This window comes from Mastigoproctus giganteus, chromosome 7, assembly GCF_048544385.1.
Source record: "Mastigoproctus giganteus isolate SK-2022 chromosome 7, ASM4854438v1, whole genome shotgun sequence".
Taxonomy (NCBI): Eukaryota; Metazoa; Arthropoda; class Arachnida; order Uropygi; family Thelyphonidae; genus Mastigoproctus; species Mastigoproctus giganteus.
In genome coordinates this window covers 221,854,165-221,880,195 of record NC_143581.1, presented here as the reverse complement: position 1 = coordinate 221,880,195, position 26,031 = coordinate 221,854,165, and the positions used below count along the sequence as shown (strand labels likewise).

General features: G+C 37.6%; 1 protein-coding gene across 3 annotated transcripts in view; it reads left to right on the top strand.

Moving 5' to 3' along the window:
* The window catches only part of LOC150083714 (uncharacterized), a 448,219-nt gene that overhangs the window by 414,934 nt on the left and 7,254 nt on the right, over window positions 1-26,031 (top strand). For 2 of the 3 annotated variants that reach the window (XM_090378158.1, XM_090378156.1), the window contains 2 exons: window positions 9,987-10,101; window positions 21,021-21,094. In XM_090378158.1, the coding sequence (XP_090234284.1) occupies window positions 9,987-10,101; window positions 21,021-21,094 (189 nt within the window). The remainder of the gene's footprint in view (window positions 1-9,986; window positions 10,102-21,020; window positions 21,095-26,031) is intronic. The other variant, XM_090378157.1, reaches the window with a different exon arrangement.

The window sequence follows — 26,031 nt, the reverse complement described above, 5'->3', positions numbered from 1 at the left end:
GATGATTGTTTTCTATATCAGCATGTTCGGGAGGCAACTAGAGGGGGTAATACTCTTGATTTGATTATTAGTAGTGATTCTTCATGCATTAAGAATCTGGAGATAACTCAGCACACTGTGATCACTGCCACTAGGTGGCAGTGATCACAGTGTGCTGAAGTGGGATTTACTCAAAGAGGTAACTACCATGGGGGGTAAAGAGAAGGATTTTTGCTTTCGTAAATGTGACTACGGTGGTCTGAGACAGTATTTAAATTCTATATGGTGGGACCAACTGATGATGTTACCAACAGCAAATTCAAAATAGGAAGCATTCAGAGAATTAATCGTGGAAGCTACTAGGCTTTTCATATCAACTAAGAAATACTGTTCAAGGCCTAAATGGATGTCAGATGAACTAATGAGACATGTGTCAGAGAAGAAAAATGCATGGGATACATATAAATTAATGGGTGACATGGAAGCCTATGATAGATATAAAGGTTCTTAAAGGTTCAGGGAAACTGCTAGTTAAGGGGGATGTAGGTAATACTGACACGTGTTTATCTGATAATATTGGTCAAAGTAACTCTTGCACATACCTCAAGAGTTCTTATCTGTTACCCCAACTGGACATATTATCTAGATGTTCTGGGGGCAGAAACGTTTCAAGTGAGCGGGTAGCTAATGCCAGGGATGAGAGCCTAAAAAACTTCGAGGGTTGTGTTAGGGTTGTTAAATATACAAGAACAGTAAGTCTTAATTGTTTATATAGTAATGTTAGAAGTGTCGTCAATAAAATGAGCGAATTCGAACTGCTGGTTAAAACAAGTAACGCGGACATAATAGGGCTTACGGAGATGTGGTGCCACCCGGATATTGGGGATGATGAGTTTCAGTATGGCTTGTATAATGTATTTAGGAAGGATAGGGTAGATAGAAGGGGTGGTGGGGTAATGCTTCTTATCAGAAGCAGCCTGAGTGCAACGATAGCTTTCCCAGATTCAGACGTTTCGCATGCTAGTATCGAATCTGTATGGTGTGAGATAGTTGGAAACAAAGGTATAATGCGAGTAGGAGTAATCTACAGACCAGGTGATTGTGAAGATTTGACGAAAGCCACTACATGCAAATGGAATGGGCAAGTAAGCGTCAATGTCTTATTATGGGTGATTTCAATTTGCCTCTAATTGATTGGAGTAAATGGGAAGGAAACTCGACATGGGGAGCAAAATTTTTAAATCAACTAGATGACTGTTATTTGTATCAACATGTCAGGGAAAGTACTAGAGAAAAGAATATCCTAGACCTCATCATCACACATGAATCAGATGACATAACAGGGCTGACAGTAGAGGAACCAGTAGCAGGAAGTGATCACGAAGTTCTATGGTGGATGATGATGATGAGAGGTAGCAGTAGTAAAAGGCAAAGGAATGGGTTTTAATTTCAGAAAAGGAAATTATGATGCCTGAAGGTACTACATGGCCTCTATTAACTGGGTAGATATCGCACAGAGAATGAATACAATTGAACTGTGGTATTCTTTTAAAACATTAATCACAGATGCCTTGAATGCATATTTACCATTAAAAAAATACTCCACGAGGAGGGTTCCAAGTTGGATGAATAGTGAAGTTGCCACATTACTTGAGCAGTAAAAGGTGGCATGGAAAGGTTACAGAGCGAGAAAAAGGTGCATTGGAAAGGTTACAGAACGAGAAAAAGGTGCATTGGAAAGGTTACAGAGCGATAAAAAGTACTGAAGCCTATAACAGCTACAAGATGATCTGTAATAGAGCCACAGAAAAGGTTCCACAGGCAAAGGCAGTTTATGAGAAATCACTAGCAAACAGAGCAAAGAGGGGGGATAAGGAATTCTTCACATATATAAATGCCAAGAAGAGCAGAACAAACCAGATCGGACCTTTACGTAAGGAAAAGGGGATAGTATTAAATACACCAGCTGCCGTTGCAGATGAACTCAACAGTTATTTTTGCATCGATATTTACAAAAAAAAACCTTTTGTGGCAATGGGAAATTGTGGGAGCGAAGTTGAAAAATATGTAATTAATGATATTGAAATTTCGCAAGATTATTTAGTGAAAAAACTTTCAAGCCTACAGGCCAGTAAGGCTCCTGGAATTGATGGAATATACCCTATAATCTTAAGGGAGACAGCAAGTGAGTACATGGAACCATTGAGGCTAATTATGCGAGCATCACTAGACTCTGAGGAGATTCCCTTGGATTGGAAAAGTGCCAATGTATCTCCCATACATAAGGGTGGCTCTAAGGGTGAAGTGGAAAATTATCGACCTGTCAGTCTGACTTCAGTGGTAGGGAAAATCATGGAGGCAATGATCAAGGGTGGAATTCAGGATTATTTGGATAGAATTGAAATTCTCAAGGATACTCAGCATGGTTCTTGTAAAGGGAAAATCATGTTTAACAAATCTGGTTCACTATTTTGAAAGGATCACTCACGAGCTGGATTTAGGGAATAATTTCGACATTGTTTATTTAGATTTCAGCAAAGCTTTTGACTCAGTCCCAAATGAGCGGTTGCTTTATAAACTGGAACGGGTTGGAATCACTGGGAAAATCCTTAGATGGATAGCAGGATGGCTTCAGGGCAGGAGTCAGAGGGTTGTGATAAATGGCTATTCCTCTGATTGGGTTGATGTAAGAAGAGGGGTTCCCCAAGGATCAGTATTAGGACCACTGTTGTTTTTAATTTTCATAAACGACATCGATGAAGGGATAAAGGGTGTGATGTCTAAATTTGCAGATGATGTTAAAATTGGTAGAGTAGTTAATGATCACTGTCAAGCTTAGCTTCTTCAGAGAGACCTAGATAGACTTCAGGAATGGTCAGAAAAATGGCAGCTATGATTTAATCCAACAAAGTGTAAGGTATTACACCTGGGAAACAGTAATCCCAAAATAACTTATTCACTTATTGAAGTTCAACTAAACCCAGTACTGGAGGAAAGGGACTTGGGTGTCACGATACGGTCAGACATGAAATTCTCTGAGCATTGTAAACAGGTTGCAAGGAAGGCCCATGGTGTCCTATTGATGATCTATCGAACTTTTGCAAATACTGTGTTCAAGTATGGAGACCGCACCTAAAGAAAGACATTGAGCTTCTTGAAAGGGTGCAAAGATGGGTAACTCGCCTGGTGAGATCGGCAAAAGGGTGTCCTTATGAAGAAAGACTTTGAATATGTGGGTTGCAGAGTTTGGAAACTGGACACCTTAGAGGAGATTTGATTGAGGTGTTTAAGGCTCTGAGGGGCATCAGTAAAATGAACGAGGATGAAATTTTCAAGATTATAAATGATGCTAGAACTAGGGGACATAAATTCAAGTTATGGGGGGAAATGTTTAGATTGGACTGCAGGAAGTTTTATTTTAGCCAGCGAGTTATAAATTACTGGAATAAGTTGCCTACATGGATGGTAGAGATTGACAGTTTGGGGAAATTCAAAGGTCATCTGGAGAGGGGCAGAATTTTTTTCAGCCTGGACTGCACTTGTTAACCGGAGAGACTGCTTCTACAGGGATGGGATACACTTAAATAGAATGGGTGCAAGAATGTTTGCTGATGCTATCGAGGCAGTGTTAGGTGGGTCGGAAAACTGCTAGATTGGGGGGATACAAGAACTAATAGATTAACAGTAGCCACTGGTAGAGGTGAAAGTGATTCTTGCACTGCTTCTATTGGAATGACCAGCAGCTTGGAAAATAAGATGCAGGATATTTCAGAGACTGCTGGGAGTCATTGGGGTACAAGTAAACACATGGGTTGTGTTAGGATAGCTAAGAAAAAGAACAGGTGCATGTATACTTGCGTGTACACCAATGCTAGGAGTTTGATAAATAAATTTGATGAATTTGAGGTATTGCTCAAAGCATCAAAGGATATTGTTGGGATATCAGAGACGTGGTGTCACACAGATATAAGTAATGCAGAACTGGAATTTGGGGAGCACACCGTCTACAGAAGGGATAGACAGGATAGGAAGGGAGGAGGGGTTATGCTATTAGTTAAGAAACACATAATATCCAAGGAAGTGAAGCCAGTTGACATCGCTGGACAGTGCAGTGTCGAGTCAGTTTGGTGTGACATAAACATTGGGAGATCAAAATTGAGAGTAGGAGTCTGCTATAGGCCTAATGACTCTGATGAGTATAATAAGAAACTGTACTGGGAAATAGAGTGGGCCAGTAAATCAGAGAGTCTTATATTGGGGGATTTTAATTTCCCAGATATTAACTGGAATTTGTGGGTTGGTCACTCACACACTAGCAAGGCTTTTGTGGATTTATTGGACGATTGTTTTCTAAATCAGCATGTTCGGGTGGCAATAGAGGGATCAATACTCGTGATTTGATTATCAGTAGTGATTCTTCATGCATTAAGAATCTGCAGATACAGGAACCACTAGGTGGCAGTGATCACAGTGTGCTGAAGTGGGATTTACTCAAGGAGGTAACTATCATCAGGGGTAAAGGGAAGGGTTATAGCTTTTGTAAAGGCGACTACGATGGTCTGAGACTACGATGATGTTACCAACAGCAAACTCAAAATGGGAAGCATTCAAAGAACTTATCTTGGAAGCTACTAGGCTTTACATACCAACTAAGAAATATTGTTCAAGGTTTAGGCCAAAATGGATGTCAGATGAACTAATGAGGCATATGGCAGAGAAGAAAAATGCATGGGATACTTACAAATTAACACATGACACAGAAGCCTATGATAGATACAAGTTGATATGCAACCAAGTTACAAAGGAGGTTAGGCAGGCAAAGGCAGATTACGAGAAATCTTTGGCAAGGAATGCAAAGAAAAATAGCAAGGAGTTCTTTACATATGTAAACTCTAGAAGGAAGGGGATGAATCAGATTGGTCCACTTGATATTGATGGTTCAACTGTTCATGATCCTGCTCAGGTAGCTAACAAACTAAATCAATATTTTGCATCTACATTCACACATGAGGAGTTATTCGGGAAGGGGAATGCCAGAGATGAAGATAACACTGGCAGTGAGCTAGATGATGTTGTAATAATTGAGAGTAAAGTGGAGGAGAAATTGTTGAAGATAAATACAAGAAAGGCACCTGGGGTGGATGGGATCTATCCAGTTATATTAAAGCAGGCAGCAAACCAAGTAAGCAAACCCTTAGCCATAATTATGAGAGCTTCCTTGGACTCAGGGGCGGTACCCACAGACTGGAGATGTGCAAATGTAACCGCAATTCACAAAGGAGAATCAAAGGCTGACACAAGTAATTATAGACCTGTGAGTTTAACTTCTGTTCCAGGTAAATTAATGGAGGCACTGGTTAAAGAAGCACTGCAGGATCATCTAGACAAGAATTCAGTTATAGCTCAGACGCAGCATGGTTTTGTTAAGGGCAAGTCTTGCCTGACCAATTTGATTGGATACTATGATGTAGTCACAAAAGAACTGGATGCAGGGAATAACTTTGATATTATATATTTGGATCTTAGAAAGGCTTTTGATACTGTTGCACATGGCAGACTGCTGCACAAATTGGAGCAGTGTGGCATTGGTGGCAAATTGTTGCTATGGATAAAGGGATGGTTGAGTAGCAGAAGACAGAGAGTGGTAATTAATGGACACTGCTCATTGTGGACTAATGTTATTAGTGGAGTCCCTCAGGGTTCATTGTTTGGTCCATTGTTGTTTTCTGTATTTATAAATAATATTGATGATGGTATATCAAGCTTAATGTCCAAGTTTGCAGACGATACAAAGGTTGGCAGGGTTGTTAAGGACACTACTGACGCTATGCTGCTGCAACAGGATCTGGAAAGGTTGAGCAGATGGGCTGAGAGGTGGCAAATGAAGTTTAACATTGACAAATGTAAAGTACTACACATGGGAAGCAGTAACCCCAGAGTAACGTATCAATTCTGTGGTACTAAACTGACAGTGGTAGAGAACGAAAAAGACCTGGGATAATTGTGCAGGCAGATATGAAGTTTTCTGAGTAGTGCAGACAGTCTGCAAGAGTAGCTCATGGTGTATTGTCAATGATATGCAGGAATTTTTCTAGCAGGGATAAGCAGGTGATTATCCCCTTGTATAAGGCAATGGTGAGGCCACACCTTGAGTACTGTATACAGGTCTGGAGGCCTCATTTCAAGAAGGATGTAAAGTTGTTGGAATGAGTACAGAGAAGGGCAACAGGATTAGTGAATGGAACAAAGGGTTGCTCTTACAAAGAAAGGCTTAAGTTTTGCAAATTACAGTGTCTGGAGACTAGGCACCTGCGAGGTGATCTGATTGAGGTGTATAGTCTGATTGATCTGATCTGATTGAGGTGTATAGCATGCTCAGACCTTGAATGGTTTGAGCATGCTCAATGCTGACGGGATGTTTCCTCTTGCTCAGAATAATCACCTGAGATGGCATAAATTCAAATTGAGGAAAGACAGATGTAGGATAGATGTGTGGAAGTTTGCCTTTTGCCAGCAGGTAGTTGGTTGGTGGAACAGACTTCCATCTTTTGTTGTGGAAGTTGATATCCTAAATAAATTTAAGACTGAGCTGGACAGGTATTTGGAACAAACGGAGGGGTAAAATGGGAGTGTTTTTTTTTTGTTTTGTTTTTTTTTTTTTTTTTTTTTTTTTTTGCTTATGCTGCATAAGCTTGCTTTCTTGTATCATATGCCTCTACTAATGCTTATTATGTAATTAAATCAAATCAATTTGTGCTGATTCTGTAAATAAAGCTCTTTGATATATTTAATAAAAATACTAAAAAATTAAGGGCATAATACTGTTCTACCACTTAAAATACTACCTTCAGGATTCACTTATCTCAGTGATTTAATGATCAAAGTCTTATCAAGATCTAATTTAACCCAACTTCTTCCAATTCACATGAATCCAGCAGCTTATTAGCTGCAATTTTCTTCAAGACCAATTGTATTATAATCATGGTCCCATGACTTGATTCCCATATTTAAAATCATGATCAAGAAAATTCAAAAACCTGCTTGTAATGGTTCCGTGGATCCATAAATTAGTATTAGTAGTGGCGGATGATATATAAGGAAGCAAGCTTATATGCCATCAAAAAAAAAAAAAAACCTCATCTTTCCCATCCCCTCTAATACTTCATTTAATTCTTCCTTAAATGTATTCAAACTACCCATTTCCACAACCCAGATGGAAGTTTGTTTCAACAATCAATCACTCTTTGGCTGTATGCATATTTTCTCACATCTATCCTATGACCATCCCTTTTTAATTTATGTCCCCTTGTGTGTGTTGTCTGAGAAAGAGTAAAAATGCCATCAACATTCTGTTTACTCAATCTATTTAAAAACTTAAGAACTTCAATCAGGTCTCTTCACACAGGTCAGGAATCTAAACAAAGTGAATACATATAGTTTCATATTGGGATCTGATAGAACAACAAAGGAGGGGGGTTGTGAAAGTGGTAAAAAGTGAAACAAGAAATGCCTTTAAAGAAATAAAAGTGCAAAAAGGAAAACCAGATGCAAGTTATAGTGACTTTGGAGTTAAAGTAGTAGACTATTGGCATTTAGTGTGGTAAAGGGAAAGTGAGCAATAAATGAAGGACACATAAACTTTGTAGAGGTTAAGAAAGAGATGATAGGAAGGGAACAGCAACCTGCTAGTCATTCGAAAACCTAATAACTTCATGGAAAATAAGATGAAGAACAGTCAAAAGTATGAGGAAATTAAATAAAATATATTTTCTCTGGTGATTCAGGTTCTCAATCCTATTCCTAAAGAAGGACCTTGAACAGAATTTTGAGAGTATGAATCACAAATATAAATTTATGTACTCAAAAAAAAAAAAAAAAAAAAAAAAAAAAATGCCCACAGGTCAATACTAGTCAGTAGTTAATTATAAATTAATTAATTTAGTTTGCTAGATGTAGTTCATAAAAATTGCTTCATATCATTAAGTTAACATATATGTAGGGTGATTCTGAACCAAATGAAATTATCTTTAGTTAATCAGCTTTAAGATATGATGAGCTATATATGGCAGGCATCAAAAAGTAATGAGATTGATGCATCCCTCACTTAGTGCACTAAATAATGTTATGCAGAAGCCTCCACTTCTAGAATTATGACTTGATGCAAGTACAACATGATTTTATGTGCCACGTTCAATTCTGAGGGAATAGCTATTGTGTGTATACATACAGTACACACTATGGATTTGAAACTTCAGCTACAAGCTGTCATTAAATTTTCATTTTAGTTACTTGGTAAAGCAAGTGTTAAAATTCATTCTATAATATAGGCAGCATTTTAAGAGGAATCTCTGTTGCAAACATGACAAGTCTTTCACTTTTTCTAAGAGTTTGCCAAAAGCAAAGACTCAGTGAAGTGCTAGAAAGACAGTGGTTGGTTTTTTTATAAGACAGTCTTATCTGCAAGTTGTGTATCAAAGGGATAACGGATTATCACTGGATAATATGCCGTTCTAAGCAGCATTCTTAAATGTATAATCCAAGGAAAAAAGGCTGCATGTGGAATAATGATGGATTCTATTTCATGAAAATAATTTTGCTTATCACTAACAGATTGTGTAGGTATTGAACAAATGAATTATCTATTCTATTCATCAGATCTGTCTCTGGCCAACTTTATTTCTTCATAAATTTGGATTGTACAATTGAGCATTAATAATGGCAATTATTAAATTTTTGAGAGGCCTTAAAATCAGTGTATGAAAAGCAGATCTAACATTAAAAACAGAGAAGAATAAGAAAACTCTGAGCCACATATCATATTACTAGTTTCTTCAAATTACTAGTTTCTTCTCCTGACTATCATATTGGTCTCATTAATTTCTGAAATCCCCTAGTGTTTAGGTTGCTATATATGTGTTCCAGCTGACTTCTTCTATTCTCCAATATGTGCTGGATACATTAAATTCAGAAAATAATGATCAATTCCAAAGGGCTTACATGCAAGGAAATAACAGCACTGGTTTTGAGGGATATAAGAAGATGGACAGAACAGAACTGTTAGAAGCAGGACAGAACAAGAAAAAGTCCCATAAACCTTCCAATGAGGTGCTATAGTAAGGCGATTTCAGATTAATCCAGCCATTTGAAAAGATAACAAAGCAGGTACTCTGTTATCTTCCAGATCAACTGATTGAAACATCAAACAGGAGTGAAACATTAAAAAAATCTGTCTCACTTTCATTTATAGCAGAGTAATTAATGTCCCATGGCTTGATGAAAGTGGAGATAGTCATGAAGCTACCGTTGCTGAGCTCACAAAGGAGATGTACCAAAGAGCACGGATAGCTGCTGGGGGGAACCTCTGTATCATGGTGTGGGATACCATGGCTGCGCTGTTGTTCACTAGCCTAAACTGGCATCCCTTAACTCTAATCAATACCTGTTTTGATGTACTGACCAGATGGAGTTGACGTTGCAGCAGTAAATGATAGTATTTTTTGAGGCAGTCAATCATGCCTTATAGTCAGCATGTTCAATAGCTGCATCTGATTATGGCATGTATCCGAGGGACGATTTTGTGCAGAGTGCACTGTACTCAAATTGAAGTTAGATGTTAGTACCATGATGGCTCGCTGGCTGCTGTGATGCTTTGGAGCAGCAGCAGCAGCAGCAGCAGCTGAAAACCATACATAGAAGTGCTCAACTTCTATGTGTGAAATAATTACTACCTTGAGGGATGACGGGTGAAAAGTAGTGTCTGTATTATAACAGAAAAATTGTGTGTGAGAGTGTTCCCCACAGGACTGCTAAAGGAGTATACTCTCTGTCTCCTAGAACCCTGTACACCCAGTTAAAAGTGGGTGGGTGAAATGCATGGAAAACTTTTTTTTTTTTTAAATAAACCCTTCCAGTTTTAAACAGTATAAAGAAAAAAATAATAAAATTTTATGAAAAATTTAAAAAATAAATAATAATTGATAAAAAATGATAATTTTATTTCTTTTAAGTAGTAGCCCTATTGTAAATGGTTCTCAGCATACTCCAGTTACCAGTCCTCAGAATCTAAGGCCTACATACAGTACTGGTGTTACCACCACAACCACTACTACCACTTTTCCCAAGGTGAGTTTGTTTACATTTTTAGTATTTATTTTTGAAAGAAATAAAAAGTAAAGAAATGGTTTTGAGAAAAAAAAAAATTTGTCTGATACGCAAATTCGACTTTATGTAAGTTTTTGCCAGCCAGTGCAAACTGAAAAAAAAAAAAAAAAAAATTTTTTTTTTTTTTTTTTGTAATTTGTTCCAATCTGTGGAAGTTGATAATTTCACTAAATTACTAAGTTATTTATCTATCTAAAAGGTCATATTTTAGCATTAGCATTAGTAAAGGCACATGATGCAAGAAACCAAGCTTATATAGAATCAACCAAAAAAAAAATCCAAATCTTCTAATTTCACCCATCCACTTGCTCCAACCTTGAATCTAATTAAACTATCAACTTCTACAAAGACAGATGGAAATTTGTTCCAGCAATCAACCATGTGCTGACTAAAGGCAAACTTCCACACATCTATCCTACAACTGTCATTCCTCAATTTGAATTTATGCCCTCAGATGATTATTCTGAGCAAGAGGAAGAATCCCATCAGCTTTGAGCATGCTCAAACCATTCAAGGCTTTATACACCTCAATCAGATCACCTTGCAGGTGCCTAGTCTCCAGACACTGTAATTTGCAAAACTTAAGCCTTTCTTCGTAAGAGAAACCCTTTGTTCTATTCACTAATCTTGTTTCCCTTCTCTGCACTCGCTCCAGCAGCTCTACATCCTTCCTAAAACGAGGCCTCCAAACCTGTATACAGTGCTCAAGGTCTGGCCTGACCATTGCTTTATACAAGGGCATAATCACCTCCTTATCCCTGCTAGAAAAATTCCTGTATATCATGGACAAGACACTATGAGCTACTCTTGCAGACTGTCTGCACTGCTCAGAAAACTTCATATCTGCCTGCACAATTACACCCAGGTCCTTTTCATTCTCTACCACTGTCAGTGTAGTACCACACAGTTGATATGTTACTCTGAAGTTACTGCTTCCCATATGCAGTACTTTACATTTGTCAATGTTAAACTTCAGTTGCCACCTCTCAGCCTGTATGCTCAACTTTTCTAGATCCCATTGCAGCAGCATACTGTCATTAACAACCCTGCCAACCTTCGTATAGTCTGCAAACTTGGACATTAAGCCTGATATACCATCATCAGTATCACTAATAAATACAGAAAACAACAATGGACCCAACACTGAACCCTGAGGGACTCCACTAATATAACATTAGTCCATGAAGAGCAGTGTCCATTGATTATCACTACTCTGTCTTCTCCCACTCAACAATCCCATTATCCGTAGCAGCAGTTTGCCTCCAATGCCACACGGCTCCAATTTGTGCAGCAGCCTTCCATATGCAACAGTATCAAAACCTTTCTAAGATCCAAATATATGATATCAAAGTTATTCCCTCTATCCATTTCCTTTGTGACCACATCATGGTATCCAACCAGGTCAGGCAAGTCTTGCCCTTAACAAAACCATGCTGTGTCCGAGCTATAACTGGTCTTGTCTAGATAATCCTCCAGTGCTTCTTTAACCAGTGCCTCCATTAATTTCCCAGGAATAGAAGTTAAACTAACAGGTCTGTAATTACTTGTGCCATCCTTTGATCCTCCTTTGTGAATTGGGGTCACATTTGCACATCTCCAGTCCATGGGTACCTCCCCTGAGTCCAAGGAAGCTCTCATAGTGTCATCAACAATGCTCATTATGGCTAAGGGTTTGCTTACTTCCTTTGCTGGCTCCTTTAATATAACTGGATAGATCCTGTCCACCACAGGTGCATTTCTTATGTTTATCTTCAACAATTTCTCCTCCACTTTCCTCTCAGTTATTACAAAATCATCTAGCTCACTGCCAGACTTAACTCAGTGTTAACTCTGGCAGTGAGGGGAATGCCAGAATTTACCTTTGGCATTCCCCTCCCTGAATAACTCCTCATGTGTGAATGTAGATGAAAAATACTCATTTAGTTTGTTAGCTACGTGAGCAGGATCATCAACAGTTGAACCATCGATATCCAGTGGACCAATCTGATTCATCCCCTCCCTTCTAGAGTTTACACTCTATTTCTCTGTACAGTTGTTTATTATACTCATCAGAGTCCTTAGACCTATAACGCAATCCTACTCTCGATTTTGATTTCCCAGTGCTTATGTCACACCAAACTGACTCACACTACACTCTCCAGCCATGTCATCTGGCTGTACTTCCTTGGATTTTATGTGTTTCTTAACTAATAGCATAATCCCTCCTCCTTGTTCACAACCCAACAATATCTGCCTTTGATGTTTTACCCAACACCTCAAATTCATCAAATTTATTTACCAAACTCCTACCATTGGTTTACACACAAGTATACATGCACCTGTTCCTATTCTTAGCTATCCTAACACAGCCTATGTGTTTACTTGTACCGCAATAACTCCCAGCAGTCTGTGAAATCCCCTGCATCTTGTTTTCCAGGCTGCTGCTCATTCCTATAGAAGCCATGCAAGAATCACTTTCACCTCTGCCAGCAGCTACTGTTAATCTATTAGTCCGTGTATCTCCTCCAAAGCTATCAGATTTCTGACCCACCTAACACTGCCTCGATAGTATCAGCAAATATTCTTGCACACCTTCTATTTAAGTGTATCCCATCCCTGTAGAAGCAGTTTCTCCTGTTAACAGGCACAGACCAGGCTAAGAAAAATTCTACCCCTTGAGCCTTGCACAATCTCTCCAGAACTGAATTGATCGACAAGGCACTCATCATATACTCCCTCCTATTGTGTCTGGGCAGAAATGAAGACACTTTCAAATTCAACCCTAATTCACTGCTTTTTTCAACAGTCACCTGCACTTGTTAAGTAATTCCGTCGGTCTCCTACTCTTAATATCATTAGTGCCAACGTGTACAACAATATCACCTTTTGTGCCCTTAAATATCTGCTCTACATCATCAACCTTTGCCCCTGGCAGACATACCCTGGTCCTGGTCCTGTTCCACCTGTCCTTTTTGCACAATATGTTCCCCCTTTCCCTGACAACAGAATCACTGACAACTACTAGTTTCTGTGCCACCAGCACAGAAACTAGTAGTTGCTGCCTTGGGGGTTGCTGCTGTGTTGTGTGATGTTCAAGTGCAAGCTCTGGTGCTGATGTGGGCAGCTGAAAGCTTGATGGGCCCCTCAATTTAGATCCTTCAAGGGCATCCACCCTGTCCTTCAAGCTCTCATATAAGCCCATAACAATGCTGAGTTGTCGACTGATTTCCTCACACACCTTACATCATGCACGCACAAAGACATTCCCCTTGGCCATATCATGTCCCATCCTTGATTGCCCCATAAACATCAAATAAGTAGTACATTTTAAAAGGCTGTGATTCAGAAGACAATTGCCGCCCCTCAGTTCTCCCCTGAGCCACAGTACTCCCATTAGCTTGAGCCTTTTGCTTTGCTGCTCTGGTTTTGAGTCATGATTTCGATTCAGTTTCAATACAAAATTAAAACCCTAAACTTATATCCCAATGCAGTTATAACTCTATATATATATATATTTTTTTTTTTTTTTCAGTATCAAGTATTATCTCTGAGTTTCATTATATAACTTCCGTATCTCCTATCAAGTTATATGTATTAATTAATAATGTTACATTTGTAAAATCTAAGTCATTATATGTATTTAGTTAAAAAAAAAGTACAATTTAACTGACAATGAAGTTTAACAAGATTAATAAATTTTACTGATTGCTTGATAATACTATACTATACTGAGCTAACAGATTTCTAATACCATGCTACATGTTTCACTATCTAGTTTTACCTTAAACCTTACACTATCTAGTTTATGATATACATTGTATCGTATAACAATGGTGGCAAGTTATGAACGGTAAATCTATAGACACTTAAGTATTAATTAACTTTCAAAATTGCACTATCTAAATTCAAAATAAACCAAGGAGCTTGACTATGTCTATAACCTACTTATAGAAAATAATTTAATATAACAATTAAGTCAATAAAATGGCTAAATATAAATAAAAACTTAGTGTTTGCTAGAAATGCAAAAACTTGTGAAACAAGTGGATTAGATACTCTTACTGATAATAAGTAATAACCTACAAAATCTCTATCGAAGTTCAAATTAAACTAAGTATCGTAACTAGGAATATAAAGCTACTTCTAGAAAATAAATTAATATGCCAATTTAAGTCAATAAAACAGCAAAAATTTAAGAAAACTTCTCTATTAGTCAGAGTTGTAAAAACTTCACCTGCACAAGGCTACTCTCATTCCCAAAAAAGTTCTTGTTTCCAAATTTATAATGAAATTGCACTACACTTTCGTTATCATATGTTCCCGTTATAAGAATCAATTTTGAACACCTTTGTGATATTTTTCTAAAGCACGTTTCTGGCAGTCACGACCAAGAAATAATAAAAACAATTTGCACTTTCTGGTTTATATTGGGCTTTTCTGTTAGCACAATCTATTATAAATGGGTAGTAAACTCGATCTTATTTCATTTGCGATAATCCCGATAACTGGAATTCTGTGGGTTTTTATGTTATTACAGTATTATGGTGAAATGAGTTCCCCTTCACTAAAATTTTCAATCATATAAAAACCAAATTTTCAGAAACTTCTCTTCATTCTTATTTACGTATTACAATGGTAAAGGGAAAGCAACCAACGGAAAGTGCAAGTGATGGTAGTGCCAAAAGCGAAACAAAATTCATTTATAAATGATTTAAGAAGTACGAAGCAGGACAAAGTTTGTCATCTATTGCAAGGGAATTAGGTCTCGCTGCTTCAACAGTGAATACTATTTTAAAAGACTGTGTGTATAAAGGAATGTGTCCAAGGATCAATGCACTTAAGATCAACAGTGATCACAAAACAGTGTTCAGGTGCTATATCAAAGATGGAACAGCTGTTAATAATATGGATGGAAAATCAGATTCAGAAGCAAGTGCCCCTGAGTCTAATGACCATTCAAGCAAAAGCAACAAGTATTTATGAAGATATTAAGGATAAGTACGGCAACCCCCAAGCCAAGTTTGTGGCAAGCAATGGGTGGTTTAATAGGTTCAAGCATCGTGCTGGTTTCCACAACGTTAAAAATATGCGGTGAAGTCACCAGTGCCGATTCTGCAGCTGCAGAGAAATTTTGCGATGTGCTGGAAAAAATTATTGATGAAGGCTATTCAACGTAGCAAATTTTTAACATTGACAAGATTGCTCTGTATTGGAAAAAAATGCTGGATCGAATATACATTGCCAAAGAGGAAAAGACAATACCAGGTTTCAAGGCTTCAAAAGATAGGGCCACACTCTTGCTTGGGGCTAATGCAGTGGGAGATTACAGATAAATATCACTGCTTGTGTACCATTCTGGAAATCCTCGTGAATTTAAGGGCATCAATAAAGCCACCCTACCCGTGCATTTCCGATCGAACCAGAGAACATGGATAACGATATCTCTCTTTCAGGATTGGTTTAAATGCTGCTTCATTCCCGAGGTTAAAAAAATATTGTAAAGACAACAACATTCCTTTCAAGATTTTGCTTCTATTAGATAATGCTCCTGGACATCCTATGCAACTAAATGATTTCAGTTCGAACATGAGAGTCATATTTCTACCACAAACACAACTTCACTCATCGAACCTATGGATCAGGGTGTTATTTGGAATTTAAAAGCATACTATTTACACACATTTGCTCAGGCATTGTCTGCAGTAGATGGTGAAAAAAATTTTACATTAAGAGACTTTTGGAAATCTTACAATATTTACAACACCATCTTAAACATTAATAAGGCCTAGGTGGAAATTACTAAAAGTTGTTTAAATGGTGCATGGAAGAAAATATGGCCACCGCACGTAAAAGGCTTTAAAGGATTTGAAAAAGATGAATCATATGAAGAGGTTACAGATAAGATTGTAAAGGCTGCAGAGCTACTTCAGTTGGAGGTTGATGCCAAAGACATGGAGGAGTTAATAGAGGAAGAAGAGAAGGAATTATCTAATGAAGAACTTATTGACTTGCAGACAGTGATAGTGAAAGAAATAAATGCCGACGAAGCTCAAGATGAACCAAATGAGGAGCCGAGACATTTAATCACCAGAGAGATGGCAGTGGCATTTCGTGAAATTGCATCGGCAATGGCAAGGTTTGAGAAGATGGATCCTGGCAGCAAACGATTCCTAAAAGTTAACACAGGGGGTGAATGATGTGCTTGCTTGCTACAAATAAATCTACGATGAAAAGAAATAATTACTGTCCAGTCATCCATTAATGTTTTTTCATAAGGTTGAGTGGCCGACCCCTTCTAAATCTCCACAACCCTCAGTCTCTGCAGCAGCATACTTATCAGCTGAAGACGTGTCAATTCTGGCAACAATGCTCAAGAGGTAAAACATACTGATGTTATGTCTTGTCTCCTCTCTTTTTTTGTAATTTTATAATTTTTAAATTTTTTAAATTGCACTTTTGTAATTTTTCCTGCACATGAGATAAAAAATTGAATAATTCTATTCACATGTTTGTCGAACATTTCTTTTTTGATTCAATCAATTTAGCGAGTGCTGCCCAAGAGTGGGGGAAATTCCGACTTATGTAAAGTTCCGTGGAACTCAACTCTTACATTAATCAGGGAGTGGCTGTATATATATATTTTTTTTTTTAGAATTTATGCTGAGGCAATTAACATTATGAAGCATCAGCATGTTGTGCTAAAATTACATAAATTCTGTGGCCACTTTGCCTGTTTTGTGGGATGAAAAGTTCAAGTTTCCAGGAGACAAAAAATCATGCAACCCTGACTAGAACCCAGGTCTTTTCCAAATGGTGTAAAAAGTCAGCAATTGTAACCATACTGTCTGCAAGGGCTTTTTCCAAGGTGCAACATACATATACATGTGGAAAGTGGAAATCTAAACAAATAAACAAATAAATATCCATTTATTGATTCTCATGAAAAATTACAAATTCTCTGTTTGGGAATGTACCTTGTATGGCTGAGACCAGAGGAGTTTACATTGCTGTGATAAACAAAGTGCGGTACTACAATTTGTTTAGTTTTTATTTTATTAAATTTATGAAGAAAATACTTCAAAGTATAAAAATAAAACAATGAAAATTATGCTAATTTTTGCACCATTTTAATTATTATTATTATTATTAGCCATATGGTGCAAGGAAGCCTGAGGCTTGTGCTGCAGCAGCCAAAAAAAATTTCCCAGTTACCCTGAGAGAGAATTTGTTGTTTGTTATTTGGTTTTTAGGAGCATTAGCAACTAAGGCCACATTGCTCCGGGGATATGCAGTGGTCATTCCCTGACCTTTTCGCATCCTCCATATTTGGTGGTCATGGGCTTGAACCTCGGTCTAATCAAGAAGCGTGTGCACTGCTGCTCCTGCTCACCTGGCTACAGAGGTGCCCTGAGAGAGAGAGAGCGAGAGAGAGATCAAGAGTGAGAAATAGAAGGGAATTGCCAAGAAAGAGAAGAACGATGATATCCAGCTCAGGACCCTGGGTGTGCCAAGCCCATACCCGCAAGATGTGAGCCCCTGGGGTTTAAACAAAATATGATAAAAATTTAGCAACTTGCAATATTTGCAGGGAATCCATTTTATGCAAATATCGCCAGATTCATGTACAATCCCTAAATTATGCAAACAAGTAAATAATCTGTGCATGAATTTGGCAGTAGTTTTTTATTATTATTATTATTAATAGCCATATGGTGCAAGGAAGCCTGTGGCTTATGCTACACCAGCCTAAAAAAAAAAAAAAAATTCTGAATTACCCAAAGATTGTGGTGTGTGTGTGTGTGTGTGTGTGTGTGTGTGTGTGTGTGTGTGTGTGTGTGTGTGTGTGTGTGTGTGTGTGTGTGTGTGTGTGTGTGTGTGTGTGTGTGTGTGTGTGTCTGTCTGTCTGTCTGTCTGTCTGTCTGTCTGTCTCTCAGAAATAGAATGGAATTGCCAAGCCCATACTCACCAGATGTGAGCCTCCGGGGTCGATTTGTAGGTGAAAATTCAACTGCTGTCAAATTGTTTAAAACATCAGCAATCAACAAATATCTAAAAAATATTTTATAGAACTCTCAAAGGAATAGTGTTTACATCTGCCAGAATATAAACTATTCCTTTAAGAGTTTGGCATCCAGTACAATATAATTTGCAGTGTGATTTTTATTCAAGACAGTTTAAGAACAGGTTTTATTTTACTAAAACAAGCTATAGATATTATGACAGATGTTGGGCTATCTATCATCCAATGGTTAGCATGCACAGCTCATGTGTGCAGCCATCAGCCTTACTGATGGCTGCACAGATGAGCTGTACAGCCATCAGTAAGGGGATTACAGGTTTGAGAATGCTGGAATGAAACCTGCACAGCTCATTTTAGATCTAGAAAACTCTTCCTTAATTCCATGTGTATACAGTCACAATATGGAAACTTCTGGCCTTATTTATCACAAGAATAAACAGAAATTTATTTATTTCTGTTTATGTGTGTATATAACATAGTATATAACAGAGCTATGATGCTCAGTATGTTCTACATTGATATCAATATTTGTAAAAAAATAAGAGTTTACCTCAATATGATATGTAAAACACTTCTGTATGATATTCTCCAGAAATTAAAATGAATAAAAAATTAAAGTGAAATGATTACAATAAAAAATTCAAAAAGAATTAAAAAATTAAATAAAATTAATTTAAAAAGTTTAACATAAAAAGTTTTACATTAAACTAATGTTAAAATTTATTTAATTTTTCAATTGTCCAGTCATTAATTTTTTAATTGTTTTCAATTAATTTTTTACTCTAACATTTTGTATTAATTTTTTATTAGTTTCAAATAAATTGTGCTGTGTGGCTGCATGCGGTGCCAATGTACCTTGGTGTTATTTTTTAAACTAATTTTGTATACTAGTGGCCAAAGTGATTTAAAGAAATTATAATCATCCCTATACATATTAATGCACAGAGAGAGAAGTTTTTTTACCATGAAAAGGTGGCCACATATGATTTTTTATGGCCAAAGGTATGTAATTAATTTAATGAGGTATTAAAAATTAACAACATTCTTTGACTCTTTTAATGTGAATTATGGAAAATGATGGTTTTGTTTCAAGCTTTTATCTCTGCAATTTTGAATAATTTTAAAATTGCAACTTGTGCTTCAAGTTGTAATTTTAAAATTAGTTATTTGTCATTTGATATTGCAGTCATTAGTCAGTTAATAGTGTAGTTTCCATTTTAATGGTATGATAAAGAAATTACATTTTATTTTGTGCCGTAAGATTTACTTCCTGCTTGTTCATTGGAGAACACTCATCTGCGTGATGCTATTTATGCAGACTTCAGTTTGTTTTCATTGTAGCGTGTACAGTTTGATGCTTTGCAATAACCTTATATGAGAGCATGGTAAATGCATTAAATATACTAATATAATACAGCATAAATGTTATATACAAAGCAACTTAGAAAAAATTATATACAAGAAAAATTTTTAATTATATATTAAAACAAAAAAGTGTGTGCGTGTGCGTGCGTGCATGTGTATACACCAATGAACCAAAACATTATGACCAGTGAGTCATTATGCAAATCAACGCAACTGCAGGTGGACTATGGCGCATGCGTGGGTTGTGACATGGTATAAAAAACACCTGATACTGAGCTCTCTTAATCAGTGTTACTCTTGTTCTTCAGATGGGAAAGCAGCAGATTTAAGCGAGTTTGACAAAGGTCAAATTGTAATGGTCAGACGACTGGGTCAGAGCATGTCCAAAACGGCATGGCTGGTGAGGTACTCACGGTCAGCGAAAGTGGTCTGAGGAGGGGGAACCCACGAACGGCTGGTGAGGTGTTGGGTGACCATGGCTCATTGATGCTTGAAGTGAGCGAAGGCTCTCCTGGATGGAACGTGGCAACAAAAGGGCAACTGTGGTGCAACTCGCCAGTAAATGGAATGCTGGTGATGGACGTAACGTGTCACAATACATCGAACCCTGCTGAAAATGGGGCTGCATAGCCACAGGCTGCTCAGAGTACCCATGCTAACCACGGTTCACTGGCGAAAGTGCCTACAATGGGCACGCAAGCATCAAAACTGGACCTTGAGTAATTGGAAGAAGGTCATCTGGTCTGATGAATCACATTTCTTGTTGCACTATGTGGACAGCCAGGTATGTACCTGGGGAAGTGATGGCGGCTGGATGCACCATGGGATGAAAACAAGCTGGTGCCAGCGGTGTCATGCTTTGGGCAATGTTTCTGCTGGGATATCCTGGGTCTAGTCATCCATGTGCCAGGCACTCTGATGTCTACCACCTACCTAAACATCATTGTTGACCAGGTACACCCTTCCATGGCAACGCTCTGGCAGTGCCGTCTTTCAGCAGAATAATGCGCCATGCCACACTGCCCAGATTGTTCGAGACTGGTTCGTGGAACTTGAGGAAGACTTCCAGGTATTGCCCTGGCCTCCAAATTCCCCAGATATCAATCCCATTGAGCTTCTGTGGTTTGTGTTGGAACAGCAACTCTGATCTGCGGTGTCTCAACGACGGACCTTACAGGAGTTAAAGGATCTGCTGGTTATATGTTGGTATCAGATACCACAAGACACATTTAGAAATCTTGTAGCATCCATGCCTCGCTGGGTACGAGCTGTTTTGGCTGCACATGGAGGACCAACATTATATTAGGTAGGTAGTTAAGCATAACTTCTGCCTTTGCTCAGGAGAGCAAAGGCAGAAGTTATGCTTAACTATTATTATCTTGCATAGTAATTGCAAACATCACCTCTTTCTATAGCTATAATGAAGTTATTGCAGATGGTAGAAATTGAGAGAGAGAGAAATGTTCATTAATTTTTCAATATTAAATGCTAAATGTTCTTAATTTTTTATGTGCAGAGTCCAAGTTCTCAAGAAGAAAAACGTCCAGTAACACAGTCACTACACATTGATACATATAATGAACCTATACCGTAAGTAAAGCAGTTTTTCTTGTTTGTTTGTTACATTACATTGCCCATTTTCAATTATTATACAAGAAAGCATTCATAAAACTTACAATAAACTTAAAATATAATCCTTATATTTTTATATATCTATATGGAATGGAAATGTTTCTGCTGGGATAACAAAAATACATCAATCCTCTGAGATACTATAATGCAACTCTAACTTCAAATAAAAACAGAGTAAACATACATTACAATATACAGTAGACTTTCAAAATAACAACACCTTCGGGGATTCCAGGTGCTGTTATTTCGATTTTTCCGTTATCTAGAAAGTTTTATTTTTAATGTATCTAATGCAGAAATAATGAGGCCAAAAAAGAAATAAGGAGATTAAAAATGCAATTTTATTAATTCAAATAAAAAAAAAAAAAAACATGTTGACTATCCAATGTTATTTTGCCATTAATACACTTCTGCTTACGCCACGTTCTGTTTTATTTATTATATCAAGTTGTCTGTGCTGGTAGCACAGTGGTATCATCACCACCATCCTCCCCACACCGGGTGGAAAAGGCCCAGGTTCGAATCCCATTGCGAGGAACTTTTATATGCTTTTTTCACTGTGTGGCTGAGTTAATGGGTCTCAGGCGTAGATAGCAAAGTTTTTCCCCCAGAAACCGGGGTTTTTTTTGTCCAGCAAAACAGGCAAATCGAGCAGAGAACACACAGAATTTACAGACACAATACACATGTGTATATGAATTAACATTCCAGGTGACCCTAATGTAATAGTTTGGACTATATCAAGTTTGTCACTAAGCCTTAATGTTCTTCTTTTCTTCTCTGTATGAGGTTTATTAACTTTAGGAGCCATAGTGAGGGGTTTTTAATTTAAAATAAATGTAAAACAGCGGTATAATCCATGATATCAGCACCGAATTCACTTTGAAAATGGCGAACTTAAATAAGTAATCATGTGACTTGCTGTTTTCTTTTTCTGGCACACTGCAAGACACTGCGCTGTATGTATACATCCAATCTCAATGTGCCATTATTTTGGGTGCCGTTATTTCAACAGTCTACTGTAGTAGGTTTAAGATCATAATAGTTTTGAGATACTACTTATCTTAAGCAGCATCTAATAGCATCAATGCTGCTTGCTATGATCATATAGTTTGTATACTCTGCCACCCCTGATCTTCCGCAACATTTTTAGCTATTTAAAAATAACACTTAAATCTAATTACTTGCATTCCACCAGGTATCACCATAAGTCAAAAACCATAGGAACTGTTACATATCTGCATTATTCATATAAACCCAACAATGGAAACATTTCTGCAAGTCCAGGAAAACAGCATGAATTGTGTGATTGTGATCTTAGTACATATAGGAACAATTCATTCTCTAAGATGCTTGACATGTATGTATTCTTTAATATCATATGCCCTTCAGATAGCTCCACAGATAAAAGTCCAGAGGTGTAATGCTAAGGAAAAGTGGTGGCCATTCCATTCATCCCCACCTTCATATTCAATGTTAATCCAGATGCTCTCTAATAACATAGTTCTAATGAACAGGCATGTCTCTTGCTGGAACCATTCCAGTCATTTGCCCTATTCATTGATAATGCTTTATTCTGTAATGTTTCAAGATACACTGTTCCTGTCACTGTGTTTAAGTCAAAAGAGTCGATTATTCAGGTCTTCCAGAGACCACTATACCATATAATGCAGCTACCACCTTGCATCTTAGGTGGCCTAATCTAGTTAGGATTAATATGAAAAGACTATAAGGTCAGACATAATACATTAAGAATACATTAATCAGTAAATGAGTGTTTTATTTATTTTTTTTAGAAAGCATTAAAATAATTAGAAAATATACTCCTCTGCCTTCTGCTTTTCTGTCTTGCTACCTTGGAAATCCTCTGTTTCCTCCAGCCATGGTGACAGGTTTTTTCTTTTGCTAACTTCATAAATATCTTATCTATGAGTTCAACCTAAAATTACTAATATTGTTTTTAATTGAATAACATCTCCAAAAGACTTTGTGTGGAATGGTAATGGATTTAAACACTCCCAGTTTCTGTAAACATTAATGCAGGCTGGGTGTAAGTGTCCGAAACACTTCTGCCATTGTCGCTTCCTGGCCAACTATCTGTGAAGGTCCGCTATTCTTTATCCAACACTGATCCTATCTCCTTGAACTTTGCCAGCAACTTTGTATTACTATTAACCATATGGTGCAAGGAAACTCAAGGCTTTTGCTGCACCAGCCTAAAAAAAAAAAAAAAAAATTTTTAAATATGACAAAATAATCTACCTATGTGCAGAGATGTATTGCTAAAAAAAATAGTACCGGAATGCTTGTTCTCCAGAAGACTATATGATAATGCCACATTGACTGTACAGTAACTGAATCAGACTTCAGACTCATGGTTCATAGAACAACCAGTTCCAGCATTCAGCTCATGGTGAATCAAGATGCAGCATTCGCACGCATCACAGTATATCTTATTCATTGCAGTATATCTTATTCATTGAATCTCTTTATGTAACACATTGTACTTTAGTAACAAATGTTCAAAATTCAAACGTTCATTGTGAAATTTATATTTTTGTTTTTAAATAAATTTTTAAAGAAATCTATTAATTTTAAAGATTACTATTAATATATATTTTTAGTAGCAATGGATAAAATAGATATTTCTCCCTCCCCTTTGATTATGCCATTGTTTCATAATATCAGGTGTATAAATTTAATGATTTTCTATTATGACATTTAGAAAAAAGTACCGGAACGTCGTTCTGGTGCATGCAGGAACTTGTAGTTGACTTTGAATTTCTCCAAACTGTCAGCCTCAACCATCTAACCACAGGACTGGATAATGGGAAGCTGGTCTCAATAATATGTGTTGAATATATTTGCAACTTTTGACTATGACCTGCACTCAGCAGTATACTTGCTCATTTTAATTTAATGCCATAAGTGACAACTGAAATAAAAAGAAAAGCCATACACAAACTATATAGCCTATTGTTCTACTAGACCCTGAAGCTCCAGTGCATATAAATATTTTTTATTTACTTTTTTTTTTTTTTTTTTTTTGAAGAGGAAGATCACATTCTAATTAGAATACTGTTGTTGTTGCTGTTGCTTTGCATGAATTTTAATTCAGGATAATTCAAACTGAACTTTCTGATTTCAGAAATTTGATTAAAGCAATAAAGATATGTTGGAAAGCTAGTACACTTAGAGAGTATACTAGATACTTTAAGTGTTCACTTTTTTTACACTAAAAAAAAAAACCCGAAAGAAAAAAAAATCAAGCTAATAAAGTTCAGTATGCACTCTATATTTGTAGTTCTGCAGATGTCAAGGTGGTGTATATCTGATATTCAATTTACTACCATACATTTCTTAGCACATCACACTAAATCAGTGCATGAATTTGTCAGGATGCATTGGGATACCATTCTGGTTAATTAGCTTTTTAAATTAAGCTAAATGTGTTCTGGTTGTTAAACTTCCAAAAAAATTATTTTCTAGAATCTTAAGAACGTTGTTGCTGTTTAAAAATCCAAGCACATTCAAATTAATTCTGGCACCAGATAATCAGAACTAGTGAAAACTGGTGTATAATGTCCCTGTCTGTTGGATAAACTTTTTTCCAAAAAATTAATTTTTATCTTGATTTTTGTTTCCAAATATTAGTGTTCCAATTGCTACCTGTTGAAACCTGCTTACTTTCCAATTTAAGCAGCACAAAACACTTGCAATTACCTCATATAACCTTTCCTTTCTAGTAGTAGCAGAACCTTTCTTGTGGATCGTACCGATCCACAAGAAAGGTGATAACCGGGACTGCAAGAACTACCGTGGCATCAGTCTCCTTTCCATCATCGGAAAGGTCTTTATGAAGATCATCCAGTCAAGACTGCAAAAACATCGCGAGCAAACCAGTCGAGAAGAACAGGCAGGATTTAGACCCGGGCGAGGATGCTGTGATCAAATCTTTGCCATTCGTCAGCTGATGGAGGAGAGGATCCGGTGTGGACAGCGAACTGTCATTGTTTTCATTGACTTTAAGTCTGCTTTCGACTGTGTCCACCGGCCTGCCTTATGGAAACTACTAGAGGTTGAACATGTACCTCGAAAAGTCATCACACTCCTCCAAACTGCATACAACGGTTTAACCAGCCAGGTGCGCATCCAGAACGATTTATCTGAGGAATTTACCATCCAAACTGGAGTCCGCCAAGGGGATGTAGCCTCCCCGTTGCTTTTCAACATTGTGGTCGACGCCATTATGAGGCAAGCATTCAGAAACAGACAGGGCATACAATATGACAAGGATCACTATGTGACTGACCTGATGTTTGCTGATGATAGTGCTATCCTTGCCGGTAACGACGCTGAAGCCACGGACATCCTCTACGACATTGCCCGCATTGCCCGGCCATACGGTTTGAAGATCAATGCTGATAAGACAAAGGCCCTGACAACAGATGGGTCGCAAGCCACCATCTATCTCGAAGGCGTCCAGATCGAGCAAGTGCAGGACTTTAAATACCTTGGGTCGCTGGTCCAGGAGAAGAAAGTTGCATCCACCATGGAAATCCACAGCAGAATTGGACAGGCGGCCACTGCGTTCGCCTCGCTCAAATGGTGTCTGTGGAAGAGGACCAACATTTCCACAAAGACTAAAATCCGACTCTTCCGGACTTTGATCCTGCCCATTCTTCTTTACGGATCGGAAACATGGATTTGTCTCAAGTTAGATTTGAACAAACTTGAGGTATTCCAAATGCGATGCCTGCGGCAGATCTTGGGCATCTCTCTTCGCGACCGCATCACTAATGATACCATCCGTGCCAGATGCCAACAGCAACCAACCATTGCCGACCAAATCCAGAAGCGAAGGCTTAGATGGTTTGGCCACGTATGTAGAATGG